We start from the raw sequence: 15,902 nt of genomic DNA on the forward strand, positions 1-15,902 counted from the left end.
TCCCTGGCTGGGACGTTGGCAAAGACAACGGATATGAATATACCCTAAAGCTATCAGACAGCGTAAATGAGCGTGTATTGAAGATAAAAATTGCACCAAAAGAACGGACGCAGCACCGAAGGATACTCTCAGAGAATAAAGAGTGGCAGAGAGACTGAGAGAGAGAGAGAGAGAGAGAGAGAGAGAGACACAAACGGCACACAGAAACTGCAGCAAAGCACAAAAGCAAACAAAACGTGGCTAAATAGCAGCATGGGTATGGGTATGGTTTTATTCCGAGCTAAGAGAGAAAGCCACCCATCGAGCCCATCCCTCTACCCGTCCATCCAATCCTGCCACTTCAACATTCAGCTCTCAAACTCCAGAAATGTCTGCTCTGTCTCTGATACGGCAAAATCTGTTTGGCAAAACAAAACCAAAAAATAGAGGAGAAAACTGGGAGGAAAATGGGAAAACAAAACAACAAAATGGTCGAAAACACAGCAACAGGAAAGTTTTCCAAGCGCAGTGTTTTGCAGCGCTTTGCGTTGGTTAGAGCATTGCATTCGGCTGCAACATGACGCGGGGATAAGGCTTCGCTGATGATGATACTCATAGAAGGGGATGCAAAAAGGGAGACATCACTGAAGGCGGAGATGAAGGGCAATGAAATCACAGCTTACAGGCGACTATTATGGTGGAACATTGAAGCAACTAAACAGTTTGTACATCTACAGGACATTTGCATGTATGTAGATGCGAACAAACTAATTTGATCCACCAACAAATTTACATAAATAGCTAATAAAACCTGTAAAAGAATGTAGACGTTCGCTTATGTGTAATTTCTGCAGAGAATCAACGTTGTTCTAGCAGTTTCCTTCGCACATTTGCCAATCGCTTATGGGAAATTGGTACAGCCAATCAATGTCGTTGGAGTAATGATGGAAATTGTAACATGGTTTACAGTAAACACGAAACTATTGTGCAAAACTTTTGCCCAGCGTCAAGCAATTTGAAATTGTGTGTGTTTTGGCAACAGAAATATGTGTCACAATTTATATTGTTTTTTTGTAAACTTACAACATTTTCATAGCGAGTTTTCATAGTTGACGTTTGTTGGCCAATGCAATATGTGAGGTAAAAACCGCCGATGTGTACTCGCATGTGTCTGCCACATTTCTTCACCTTCAGCGCTGGAATCAGCCAAGCAAAAACTTTGAGCACAAGTACACACTCCACATGATCCCGGTGCACTTGAGTAGATACATTTATTGTATTCAACATACTCTCATAAAACGACCTTTTTGTATACTTTTACTGTGGGGTTGTATGTCTGTCCATCCGGTGGGGCAATCAGCGGAATCTAACCGCCTCATCATCTGCCCCCATAATAAACTGCATAACTCTAGGTCCAGCTACAGCTCCAGCTCCTGGTTCTTGAAACGGTTAAGGGAGTGTGCCAGGACTGTGCCACAGACAAAATAAAAAACAAAAACATTGTGTCGATTGCGTGGGCGTAACCGGCGGGGGGAAATGCCATTAACCGGTCATACCCCACGGACTGGCAGCACTGTTTTTTTTCATCTGGTTTTTTTATGGCCCTTCGCTTGAAGGCACATGGATACGTCGCTGCTTTTCCATTTCGATTTACTCTTTTTTTTTGTTTTTTGTCTACGAGTCCGCCACATAATCGTATCAGCCGAAGATTTGTAATATGAAGCGGAAGAAATGGACGATAGTTTGTTGGCCGCAGACATTTTTTCCGCTTCTTCGTGTTTTTTTTGCAACTTGAGTGATAAATGCAAAGTCATTGTTGCCTCACTCAATTGCCATGGGAATTTATTGAGCAAGGTGGTGCCTTGGGCAGCCACATCCCCATCAATCGGAGGTAAAATCTTTATTGTCGGGCAGATACATATCTCTAGAGCCTCAATCAAAAGCCGCTTAAAATAAATGTAATAAATAGCTCCTTGCAGGGAATTTAAAGAGCGTACCTTATTATTATTACGTATTTGTGTTACGTATTAGTGCTACGTATGGGTATTAGGTATCAGGATTACGTATTTGTTTTACGTGTACGTTATTAAGTATTGCTATTACGTAACAGTATTACGTATTTGCTTTGCGTGTTGTATTACGTTTTAGTATTAGCTATTGTTACGTATAAAATAAAATAAATATCGTAAAAAATAATCTCTACAGGTGAATTCCCAGTAATCTACAGCCATATTGACTATTTTTCATTCAATTTATGACCCTGAAAACTTCGTGTGTGGTCCCTACCTCAATAGAGCTCAGTCTCGCCACTATAACACCTTAAACCCTGAAAAAGCCTTAACATAACTTAGAAATTAGCTGCATTTCGGGTGCAACTTTTTCAATTTAGTTTTTTTTGACAACAACAATCGCACGACGCGGTGCCCAAAAGTTAAAGCCCTCGTTAAAAAAAAAAAAAAAATGTCTGAGAAAAGTTTACTGATTTAACCAATTTTAAAACACACACGAAGGCAGACAGAGAGAGAGAGAGAGCCAGAGAGCCAGACAAACAAAGTGGAGACAGACACAAAAAACCATTCCATTGACCGCAGAACAGGGAAACAACACCCGTAAAAAGATGTGGAAAGGAAAGGATGGAGAGGCAGAGTCTGCAGCTGGTCCGGATCCGCCTGCCTGGTTCCTCGTACCCAGTAAAAACTCATCAAACTATATTTTCAATAAATAATGACAGCCGATGGACCTTCGCCAGCCCGCCACCGCCCCAAAAGACTGTGTGCGAGGGCTGCTCGAAATGGCGGCCATTTTGTACGGACGCCCACAAAGCCCACAACTTCATTGATTTTACTCCCTTTTTTGGGGGAACCACAACCGCGACAAGCATAAAATTGAATCATAAAAAAGTCGAATATTAAAGGAAGAGTGCGAGTACGAAATATATTTCAAATATATGTATATAAGAGCCACGCCTCATCTTCTGCTTTATCCCTCCAGCATTTGCATGAAACAAAAACAAAACAAACAAAAAATGGGAAATTTCTTTACTGGGTTTTTGTTTTTGTATCCGTCAGAGTCAACTGACAAGTCAACAGCGATGCAACCTGCCACGGAAAAGCGAAAAAGCTGGAACAGTGGAGACTTTTGAGTGGCTTTGCGGCCTAAACGAATTCTAGAGCTACTCGACGTCAGGTTCTCCTGCAGTTTTTCCTTCCACTCGTACAACTCCGTTTTACGCTTTTTTTTGTCGACTTTTCTCTTTGTCGGCACATATTATAAATTGCACTATGGGGAGCCCGTGCCAAAGTGCCGGCGTGTGAATGGGCCAAACAGCAAAAAAAAAAAAAAAAAAAAAAAAAAAAATAGAAAACTGCACATATTGGGGTTATGCGTCGCTCTGTCTATAGGGTGGAGCGGTCATAACATTTAGCGGTAGCTAGGGCCAGCTGTTTATGTGGCTAGGAATCGTAGAAAGATGTGATGGATATAGGAGTACGAGCCTCTGTTTAAATTTATTTCATATTTACATGAATACTCGCATAAAGAACAAAATCATTAAACATTCGCTTACCTCTTTTAACTCCAGAAATATCTTTTGCGTAACCTGAAATTAGACCAAAAATGTATAAAACTTTAGTTAATTTCACAAGTTTATTAATTATGTATGTTGCCCTGGTATTTTTTAATATTTTTTTGGGCACAAATATTCAAACAGCAACAAACAAAAACAATAAAAGAAAAACCCAGAAGCACCCACTTATTCAGTTTGAGTTTTCGTTTTCTTTTTTTCGCTTTTGTTAGGAGTACACGCAAAAGTATTCAAATTAAAAACCACTTCAGAGGGCGGAGTTTTCAGGTTTTGGGTAGTGAAGTGCAGAAGGGCTGGGTTTGGGGGGTTTGGGTAAAACGTTTCCTTCCTGACAGGCCAAAAAGGCTGAAAGAAGAAAACTTGTGAAGGGTTCGGCGGTGCTCAGTGCTTTTGCTCAGACCTTTTTTCATGACAAGCGGCAAAAGGGAAGGAAACAGCCAGAGCCCCAATCTCAACTGTCACTCTCAAACATTAAAATGTCGACAAAAGTCTCTCTCAGGTCAGACTTGCATTTATTTTACCTCTAAAAATGTGAGGAACGTGGGTAATTTTCATAATATTTTAAAAGTTCAAGACTCATTAGAATAAAGTTAGCTGTGAAATGAAACAAAGGGAGAAATAGTGAGGAGCTGTGCTCTCTTTGAGTACATGCCAGGCATGTTTAAGAGAAATAATTCATATAATTTAAACATCTATTAAATGCTGCCAAAAACGGGACACCGCAAACCATCCTCGAAAATGCAATGAAAGCAAAATCTGAGGTTTAATTAAAATTCCCATGCACATTTAAGCACATTTTGTGTCCAATGTATGCATTTTCATGCACAAATAAATTCATTCCAAACATTTCGATTCACCAATTATCATCGTACGCATATTTTGGTGTATTCTCCTTTTTCGAATTGATTTTTTTTTCTTTCGTTTTGTTGCAGTCACGTATAATTACCGCTAAACATGCACATGTCTATCCCACTATACCACAAAACTGCATAACAATCATAGCAGGGAGGGCAAGGGCATATCAGACACGACAATACCAATCGCCAATAAAATTTCATTCATTTTATTGTTTAGGCAGGGAATAAGTACTAGAAACATTTTATTTATGAATGAAAATGCACCATTTATAGCAATGCTACTCCGTGAGAGAGTTAGCATTATACCCAATGTTAGGTTCTGTTTCTGAACACATTCGATCGTAAAATTCGTTTGATTTTCACACACGAACAACCGTCGGAACCTTCACAGACACATTAAGTGCCATAGGCACTAAAATCTTTAGTTGAAGCAAAAGAAAGAGAATATTTATACTCGTAAGAAACTAATTCATTTTTCTAGATTTTAATTCATTAGAGAATATTTTTTTGCTAGCATTCAGGCACTTGAAAGCCCGAGACAAAGGCGAGTGTCTTTTGTCTCTCCTTTCAGTCGGAAGTCCAAAACACTTTTTTTGTTATGGCTGTAGGCACTTTAACCCTCCTTCCGTACCTCCCAGGAGTCGCCCCGCTGCACACAAAAGCTGCAGCAAAATGTCAAAATGCCATGCAAAAAAAAGTTGCCATGGCATCTGTGGAAAGTACATAAGTATTTATGTATGTACGTGTCCCCCATGTAGATGGGAGCACTGGCATATAAGAACGAGGTTGTGTGTCTGTGACTGCCTCTGCCACTGCCTCTGTGGATTGCAGGGCACTAAATTACTAGTAAATCCTGCGTGTGCATCCCAGCCACCATTAATTTTAGTCTCTGTCCTTGAGTTCATGTCCCTAAGTAATTGAAAACGAGTCCTTTTTATGAAGGAAACTTTTAAATATAAAACATCTACTGCAGCATGTGAAGCTTTTGAGCTATGATAATAAAACTCTGAAGCAGTTATCTCAAAACTAATTTAATTAGTACTTTTTTCAGTTATACTCAGTGAAGAAACTTTGAACTAAAGAACTAATGAATTTCTTGATGATTTCTGACCGTAGCAATGCGATTTATATAAATATTAACTTATTGAGTAACAAAACTACAGCAATAATATTACAAACTAAATGGAATCTACCACATCGAACGTCAGCGAACCATATAAATCCTGGCTGAGGGGCCTTTTGCATTGGCCAGCGGCCATCACCGTTGCCCAAGATTATTCTTCTGCGATTAGAGATCCCAGTATGGAGATCTATTGTTAATGTTGCCCTGACCCAAGACCCAAGCAATTTGCATGTGTAACGATGCTGACGATGATTATAATGTTGCTCATGATGAACTCCACGCACCTTTTGCAGGAAATGCCAGTCAGATCGTTACACTTTCATTTCATTTTCTATGTAAATGGCGTGGGTGCTGCCTCTTTCATTGTTCTGCGCACATACATAAATCACATTTAAATGAACTGAAGCATGCAGACGTACACACATATAAAGCGAGCCCTAACCCCTTTCACCCCCATATCGTATATTTACTTTATAGCTTTTGTTCTGTAATCGTTTTGACCAGATAAAAAACACAGAGAAAAGGAATTAATATATTTCCTGATGCCTGCAATTTGGTTTCACATTGTTTGTGGAAACTCCCTTCGAATGACTATTTAATTCGTATTATTTTTATTTCGCGTTAATCGGAGTTCCACACTGTCGCGATGGATAGACAAATGAAACCCCGGCATTTCGTATACGAAACCGAATCCGATTTTTGGCGGATTTACATTTGCATTTATTTGTCTGCCTGCCAGCCGCTTCCAAAATAATTTAAAACAATGGGAATAAATAATGACTCGATAAAGTTTTCGCTGTTGCAATAGATTAGCGCTGTCGATATATCGATTTTTGCTCGAGGAGTTTCCATAATTTCTAGTAATAAAACAACAAAACCCCAATTCTGGTTAAATTTCTAACCGATTAAATCGAATGTTTCAGGCAATTAAACCCAGACGAAACGGAGACGAAAAGGACTAAAATTTCATTCTTATTAATACAAAGCAAAGCTTTGTAAGTAATTGTTCCTTTGTTCATCTCGAATGTCTGTCGTGGGCTTGTGGTATGTGTTCTGTGTTATGAAAAGTGAATCCGCTCTGCGAGTCTCATGTGTCGCTGTGCGCTGGCGAGCGACTTTAATGCTTGGGGCACAACGGTCACACATGTTCCACCCAGGGCCCATCGAAAGCCAGAGAAATTACGAGGTCGAGAATCTGGATTACTACCCTCTCTGTTCTAACAGCAGCAGCTGGTGGCATGTGGGATGGTGGTTGGGCACTGCAGTGGGGTTTTTGTGGTTTCAAATATCACATTTTATATGCAGAGAAAAAGCTAAGCAGAATGCAATTAGTGAATGATATACACGTAATATTGGAGTAGAGGTTTGTTCTATTAAAACGAATTTTGTATACCCAAAAATATGTCAACAAACATTCTTTCTGACCATCAAATAGAGTGAAAAATATTCATTTAAAAATACAGCCTTCCATTTTGAAACTTATAAATTGTTCGAGCTGCAATCTATGTGTGTTTTCCAGAAAGTATTTCCTCTCTCCATAGAACTACACACAAAGTTGTTTATATTTTATTTTATTCGTCTTCTGTTGGTGAAAATATTTTTGCTATTTTTTTGGCTGCTGTTTCGAAAAAAACAAAGTGAAAGAAATGAGTCCGAAAAATCGCTTTCAACTTTTATTTGCATTTGCATTTGCCAATGGCTGACACGGGGGCATGGACCACTTCTTTTGGATGCATAAATCAACAGATATTCGGGTGTGTTTTTTAGCAGCAAAATAAATATCAAGGCCATTAAGCGAATTAAAAAAGTAACGCCTCGAGTACCAGTACCAGGTAGTGCTCTTATTTATGGTGCACAGAAATGTATCTATGGGATGGTAATTCAGATGATGGAAGTCCAAGCCACATAGTATATTATTGTGGAGCTCGTTTTGCGGGTGAAAACATTGCCCTGCATATCAAAGTACCACACGCAGACACCAACTCTTTTTCTGGCCACAAAAGTTTTTTCCTTTATTGGCAGCGCACATTCTGTACGCGTGTAAGGCAGATGCCAGAGGGAACACAGAAAGCAGATATGTACATAGATAGACAGGGATTCCAGATACAGACACAGATACAGGCGGGAGCATAATGAGCAGCATTAAAACTAATGAAAATCAACTTTGTCGGGGGAGCGCTCGAAAGGGATGGATGGCTCTCTTGGATGATGCTCCAAAGAGCCCCGTGCAGCATAAAAATGTCGACTTCTGTGGCAAAGCGTAGACACAATAAAAATAAAAGCAAATGCCGCCCCATCATCGACCTTCCCCCCACAAAGCAAGCCCTTCTTTCCACAGGAAGCAACAATAAGAAAATTGCGAGACAGACAAAGTGGAAAAACGCATAAAGGCAGAAGAGTAAAGAAGAATGGGAAGAACAGAGTGGAATGGGAAAGCCGAATACTTGTTTGCCCTGCCAAATGCCAGAGGAAATAGAGAAATAAATCTTTTGAACATTTCTTAAAAAATGAAACAAAAGGAAAATGTGTAAAAAAAACGCATAAGAATTCGGTAGAAATTAATACAAAGTAAATAAAATAATTCTAGAAAATATATTTCTGGAATATTTATTTATAAATATTATCAATATTCAAGCAGATATTCTTACAGATAAAAAACACAAAAATTACCAAAGAAAGCAATGACTAATGCATAAGTTTTCAAAGCCAAATGGTAACTATTATTTGGTGCCAAATTGTCTTTAAATGGAAAAATCACATAATGCATTTATTAATGGTTCTTTTGGGGTCGAAAAGCACCTTTCAGGCGCTACATAAATGTAACTCCGTGTCTGTATATGTAACCATAGTACCCCTGTACATATATGCACATAATTTGGTGCCCTTTCGAGCCAAAATAAATGTGAGTCTGCACTTGAATGTAAATGTGAAATGCGAATGCGAATGCGAAAAGCAAATGCCGACACGAAAATGTGCTTTGACTGCCGTCTTCCCGGCCCATCTTATTCTTCTCTCGAGGGTTCTCTCCCTTTGCCGCTTTTCCTCCGCTTTTCCTTTTTATTTCCGCTGGCGTGTATCTTGGATCTGTATCTGTAGCCTGCGTCTGTGCATAATGTATCTACGTCTTGGCGCTCGTGTTTGTTTATGCTTCAAAAAAAAAACTGAGGAGAAAAGAAAAGTTTTTATGCCTTTGTCTGGCGGTCGTCTCGTTGTTTATGTACGAGTTTCCCCTGTAGCCCACGCTATATCCACTGCATCTCTGTGGCTTACCGCACAACTTTAATAATTTAATTAAATTCTACGCCGCCACACACCACCCCCTTCTCGAGGGTCGCGGGCCAAGATTCCCGCTTTGATTGTTATTTAGGCCATTTGGCATAATGAGGCAGCATAATTCTCGCATAAAAACCAATTCCAGCGGATTTTTAGTTAGCCACGAAGTTGGCTTTTTGATTGAATTACGGCCGACACTCATATGAGGCCGAATATATGAAGCCTACACTGAAAGATGTTCAAAAAATATACGTAGAAAGCATCTAAATAAGAGCTCTCACTTTTTGTACTCCTTCTGGTTTACCCATAAAACAATTACTTTACTGAAAAAATAAACTTAAATTATATTAAAATATATTGCTATTAAAATGCTAGTATTTAAGCAGGACAGGAATTATATCCTCTGCTAAATCTCGCCTACTTTTTAGCCGTGAGTTCCCTAAAATCCCTTCGGATTCTCTCAGTTGAAACTTTTCACCTGTTTCATCTCAAAATTTAAATCCTTTTCTGGTATCCATTCATGTTTTAAACAAATTTTATTTTATTTCATGTTATATTTTACTTCAATTACTTTTCAAATAATTTATTTTTATTATTTATCATTGCATTTTTATTTTATTTCCATTTCGTTTTCATTCTTTCATTTTTGGAATCAAATTCCTTATTTTTTTGTACCCAAACTTTGCGCTATACTCTACCTCTCTCTCCAATTTAAGTTGTATAACCTTTACGCCCCAAAAAAGAAAGAGACATTTCACACCACACATTCAAGCTGACATGGAGGATATCAGCGGGATAGATGTGGTAACCCATAACCCATCTATCTGCGCACCTGCCACTCGCAGCAGCCGCAGCAGCAGCATCTCCCCTAGAAAGCAATTTACATCCACAGTCAGAATGAGAGTCAAGAGTCAGTGTCACGCCCCCTTATTAAAGCTACTCATCAATTTGAAGTGTCCCATCCGTGTGCGCTTGACTCCTGATTCAGCCGCAGCTTAAGGGATTTACCCGATACGTGTTCATATGTACATACATATATGGAATGCATATATTCTTTTTATTTTTATATTTTCCATGTCTATGTGTGGCTCTGGCTCTTGGCAAACAATAAATGTCAGAGGCACATTCATGGCAAGTGTAACACATTTCGCTGTGGGAGATACATTTGTAACTGGCAGATACGACACCAAATACAGGACCCACAGCAAGTCTATCTATCAACTGAATGGGGATAACCGATGTGTAAGAGCTATGGCATATGTGGGTCATCTCTATCCCATTTCGAGACCACTTTTATTGTTGAAAATCCGTCCTATGAAATGCATTCAAATCCGTGGCGATTAAATGTGATTTCTATCTGCTCTCATGAGTGGTTAATCGTATCATTAATAAACAAAAACTATAAGCGTATTAATGGTAATACGCTTTTTATATTTTTCACATCACAGATTGGCAGATGTTGGATTTGCATCCAAACTTTAATATAAATAATAAGTAACCCATCTGAAAAATACAGATACAATATAAATAATAATTTCGAGATCATGAGCTTAATTTTCTCCCACTTTCATTGGCCATCGACACAGCTGACATCTCTGACTGGAAGGCTGCTTCATTATTTTGCAGCCAGTTTTTGCACTTGGCACGTACCGCAAATAAAGCAAAAAATAAAAAAGAATAAGAAAATTGCATAAATGCTCCCCCATGGATTGTAGGCCCACCAATCCTACACGTTCTCCTCCGCAAATGTATGTGATTTATGGCCAATTTAGCTTGAAAGTAGAACAAAAATTTACTTGAGAAAAATGTCAGTGCAGCGCTTATCAATAACACGAAGATGAAGACGCCAAAAATAGCTCTGACTCAATAAATGCATTATCGCGTGGAGCCGGGAGGTCAGAATAATTGGAGAACATGTGTGACATGTGAGACTATTGGTCGAGCGGTGTACAGTGCGTTTCATGGACATACAAGCTAAAGCAAACGCTGGTAAATGGGGAAACGTAAAATATTTAAGTATAGAAAATAAAATTAAAAAAGAAAAGACATGAAAAATTCGGAAAAAATAAGAGAATATAATTGGGAGTTTTGGTGTAGATTTATCTGCATCGATAGCTTAATCATTATTTGCATTTTGTTCTAGTTCTTTGTTATTATTCGAGCATCTTAATCAGTTTTCCCATCTTTTTGTTTATTTCCAGATGTATTTAATTCTCTATTTGTATCTGTAAAGATGTGTCTCTATTTCCAACTTAAACCTATCTCAGTGCATCTTCATTCGTATCTGTGAGGTTAGATAATCATCTATAACACTATCTACATATTTATCTAAGTCTTTATTCGTGCCTCCATCTTTTTTCCTAGTTATAGATTTATCTGCACCTCTGTCTAAATCGTTTTTCGAGGCCTTATCTGTTTCGACCTAATTTTTAATCGTTATTCGTGCATGTATCTCTTGTCTTTATCTTTATTCGTAGCTCTAAATATATCTTTATCTGCAAGTGTATCTGTTTCTTTTATTTGTATCTCAAAACTGTTGCTTTAAGGAACAACTTTTTTGCCCTCATATATTTGTTGCGCTTCCGTTTGTGGCTTCGAGGGCGACGATAATGGCAGACAAGTAAGGGCAGAGAGAGGCGAAGATAGCGAGAGAGGGAGACTTTTCATTCCGATTGTATCTGTTGCACACACAGATACATTCTGCATGATTTATAAGGTTCTTTTTATATGAGTTTTTTTGTAGCCCAGACAAAACAGATAATGCCAAGACATTGACCTTTTTTTTTTTGCTTTTGCTTGCGCTTTGAAATACTAAAAACAAACACACAAAAACTTGTCGCAATTTTTTTTCTCTCTCTCTCTCTCCATGCCCGCTCTCTCTATGGTTCTCTTTCTCTTGTGTTCTGTTGGTTCTTTGTTGTCAGATTAGCCGGCCAGTGGCCAAGTGGATAAACCAGTTTTCGTTTCCTCGTTTTGGCCTCTGCTTCTTGGCTCGACTTTGGCTAATTAGCTAAGAGCTGCTTCTGCTGGCACTCTTGGCCCGGCTGAGAGGCCCTACCCTGCCCTGCCCTTGCGTTGTGTTTTGTAATGTTGAGCCTACGAGTACAAGGCATCTTTTTGGGCAACAAACAAATCAGTTAAAGTGTCTTGTGAAATTACTGAAATATATAGTTGAAATTTTACCATTTTTACTCTTGCATAACAGAAAAAAAATATAATAATTAATTTATGTAAGCATATTTTTTGTCTCCTTTGAGCCATAATTGAAAGTAATGAAAATTCATCAGCAGAGTAAGGGTGAAAGAAAAAAGCAGAGCAGTGTGGAAAGGTTAAGAAACTTTTATAAAAGAATCCACGCAATGGAAGGCATTCTGAAGGATGGAATAGCTTTTAGTTTTACTGAAATTAATTAATTAAAATAAATTAATATTGCACTTCTTTCATTTATATTCCAGCTCTTTATAAGCAACAAATTTCACCATAAAAATGGATGATTCCATTCGGCTTCCTCGACATTTCCATGACTCACGCTCTGTCGGGTCTCTCTCTTTCTCAGAGTTTAACAATGAGTTTACTCTGTTGAAATAAATTAGTAGGATACATACAAAGGTACATACACAGATACATACATATGTACATATGTATGTGTATGCTGCTATTAGAGACCGGTTGTTAGGGAGGGGGGACGGACCTTGACACCTGCCGGTAAGCAGCGATTCAACAAGCGAATAAAACACGCTTGAAACGAAGCCAAACTCCAGTCGGAATTAGAGAATTTTCCACTTCCGAAAGAGCATTGAGGAAGGGGGGAAAACAATTATCCAAAACAGGATACTAAAATGATAAGAGAAACAAAATTGTGGCAGACCCAAAGCCATTTACACCCTCCCCCCAAGGAGTGGGTAATTATATTTTCTACGCTTTATTTGTTGGGGTTTTATGGTGGGGTGAAAATGTTAAATTTGTTTCTCCGCCTGACTGGCCATTTGTTTCAATGTTATTTTTTGTGTTTATGCGTCTTGTATAATGGTTAGTCTTCTCCTATAATTTTAAACTTTAGTAACTGATTGTTGGACATTTGTGGGTCAAGTGCGAAATGATTATTATGTTTAGGTTATGAAATAACATTGGTAATCCTCAGCATTACAATACTTTATTTCAAAATTCATCTCATTTTTTATTTGATCCAGGAATTTATTTCCAAATTTAACTTGAACAGATCCCTGATAAAAATGTATTTAAAATTCATTTTAATACGTTTTCATGAGCGGTGACGCTTACCATTTACGATGATGATGAAAATGATCGACACGAATGCAATGTGAAAAGCACATTTTGAGGACATTATATGCAGCGACTGGGATCCAATGTGGTTGCAGGGGAGGAATCAACAGATTCTCTGTTTTTTGTTGTTGTTGGTTGTTGGAGTGGAAATTTTCACGTAACTCTTGTGGCAGTATGCTCTATTTTCGAGACTTTCAGCAACTTTTGTGGGGCTCTGGGGATGGCTTGCTCAATGGGGGATTTTCCGGGGCCCTGCCATTAACCAGTTTAAGCACTCAAACATCGACACGCACGAATCGGGCACCAAGTCTTTTATTCTTTTGTATTTTTTTGCACTTTTTTTATATTTTTATTTTAAAATAAACAAAAACCGAAAACAAAAACAAAACACTTTTTGCTTATTTTTAATATTAAAATTTTTAATTAAATTTATTTATTTTGTTTTGGGATTTACTGTTGCTGAAAAGACACAAAGGGGCGATTTTTTTTTTAGTAGATTTACACAATTTTTCAGTCTTTAACAGTTGTTTTTTGCCTCTACGATTTTTGTATTATTAATCAAAATTTTTTTAATTTTGAGTGCAAAACCAAACTGAATGCTTGAAAACAAACAAACACAAAATCAAAACACACACAAAGAAACAGCTTGTATTGGACTCTCGCTCGCACTTATGCTAAAGGGCCAATTCTGACGCACGGCGCAGCTGCAAAGAGCAGGCAGTGCTAGAGAGAGAGAGAGAGAGAGCAAACGCAAAACGGAGAGAACAAAGAGGAAACGTAGCAACAGAGAGCGAGCGCAACAACAATGCGAGCAAAGCCAGAGGCAGAGCAAACACAGCGAGAGCGTAAAAGAGAGAGCAGCCAGTTGCGGCGCAAACGCAAAAAAAAATGCATTAAATGGAATTATTGTTGCTGGTATTTTGAAGAGAAAAAAAAAACAAAACAAATAAAAAGCAAAACCAAACACAAAGTCATAAAAAGTAAATGTACAACAACACTCGGATCTAAGAAATATTAGTGATTATTCTCCCTATTCTTTCGAATTGTAGCACAAATTTCAGTCATAAAAATACTAACAAATATTCAACTAATTAAACTTTTTTATTTCTCTTCCTTTCCCCCGCACTCTGTTTTGTTGTGGCTGTGTTCTTCCTCTTCCCTTTCACACCACCAGTTCTTCTTCTTCTGCGACTCTTTCTCCACTTCTTCTTTACGCTGCCTGCCGCCTGTGCCTTTGCTGTTGTTGTTGTTGCCACTGCTGCTGCTGCTGCAGAGCGGGCATTAAATGCGTTGAAATGCAGCCATTTTGTCTTTGGCAATTGGCACGCCGCACTCCCGATTCCCTATGCAGTTTCCCTGTTCTATGGCGCACTTGTTAGTGGTAATCACTCCATTATATTTACATCAGTGAACATAATATCTGGCCAATTATTTAGCTCCAATATTTATTTACTTCATTAACATACGGGCACACACACTCACACACACGCGCGCGAGTCTGATTCCGACTCCCACGGCGTAAGAAAACGCGCGACGACGACTCGCCGTCCGAGCACCTCGGTGGGGTTTTTGGGTCTTCCTTTTCCTTGCTTTGCACTCTGATTTCTTTTATTTTGCTTCACATACGCTGCGCGCGCTGTATTGTTTTCAATATTCGAAAATTCGACAATATTTACACGTTTCGTGACCGCGTTTCGCGCGCGCATAGCCGTCCGACGTGTTCAAAATTTTTTTTTGTTTTGATTTCTCCAGTGTGACCGCTGGATTTTCGTTGAAATATACCGCACATCTATCAAAAATATATCAAAATATACGTTCACATTTTAAAAATATACCGTAAATATACCGTAACCGTAAATCATATTCCTCGATTTTGATGTTCTATATGTTATTACTATCTAGTTAAGACTTCTAACACTGAAACAATAATTTATTCTGATTAGAGAATCAATCTGGCTTATTATAAATACATTTTTTATTAAATTGTCTAGCTTTTGACCTTCTAATTTACAAATTTGTATTTAAACTTTTCATTCAAATCACCTCCTCTGGAAGCATGGGATTTTTGTCTTCAGTATGTAAGTGTATGTAAAATATAAACAGAGATACATGAACATATGATAACTGATAACATTGACAGTTATTGAAGGCGCGCGCAACAAAAGAAGAAAAGAAATTCTATCGTTTTCCTGAAAATTGCACAAAGGGAACATAAGTAAATATTATAATAAGCTCGGAGTGGTTTGGGATTCAGTTCTTCTATCTTTACAACATAATTGGGGCTAGACACCTGTTTATACATTGTAATTACTCCTATATTTTGCTAATGAACACCGGATAATGATTAAAAAAATCATCATTATCCTTTTTTTACCTGCTTGCCATACCTTGCGGTCACATGCCAAAGAGAGGATTAGGTCATCAGTTTCTTTATTTCTCTCCTCATTTTTGCGGCTCAATATGAGCACAGATTCACACTTACATATACTGGAAATATACCGAAATTTTAAATCATTTTTCACGACTTTGATCTTCTATTTAATATTAATAACTAGCTCGGAATCTAAGCGGTATAACTACAATTTTATCCGATTTATCAATCAATTATGCACAAGATTGGCTAGCTTTCATGCCTTTCTTGTATAGGATTGCTTGCTAAAAAATGTCGATGTAATTATCCTTTGTGATTTAATATAATTTTAATTAAATGTAAAGCAAAAACTACCGGCAACTTGACCAGTGTTGAACAGTTGTTGTATCGTTTAGCACTAGTTGGCTGCTTTTATTAGTATTAAATTAAAGA

The 15,902-nt window shown here is 38.1% G+C and overlaps 1 protein-coding gene across 5 annotated transcripts in view; it reads right to left on the reverse strand.

Annotated features, from left to right (window-relative positions):
- Window positions 1-13,459, reverse strand: part of LOC117902542 (disintegrin and metalloproteinase domain-containing protein 10) — a 97,251-nt gene extending 83,792 nt beyond the window's left edge. For 4 of the 5 annotated variants that reach the window (XR_004649411.1, XM_034813978.1, XM_034813977.1 and 1 more), the window contains exons 1-2: window positions 13,097-13,459; window positions 3,545-3,577 (exon numbers count right to left, since the gene is read on the reverse strand). Coding sequence is in view for 3 of the 5 variants with exons in the window: in XM_034813978.1 (XP_034669869.1) it covers window positions 3,545-3,577; window positions 13,097-13,160 (97 nt within the window). In the remaining 2 variants the exon portion in view is untranslated. The remainder of the gene's footprint in view (window positions 1-3,544; window positions 3,578-13,096) is intronic. The other variant, XR_004649410.1, reaches the window with a different exon arrangement.
- Between the last annotated feature and the right edge of the window lie 2,443 nt (window positions 13,460-15,902).

Source organism: Drosophila subobscura, chromosome U, assembly GCF_008121235.1.
Source record: "Drosophila subobscura isolate 14011-0131.10 chromosome U, UCBerk_Dsub_1.0, whole genome shotgun sequence".
Classification (NCBI taxonomy): domain Eukaryota; kingdom Metazoa; phylum Arthropoda; class Insecta; order Diptera; family Drosophilidae; genus Drosophila; species Drosophila subobscura.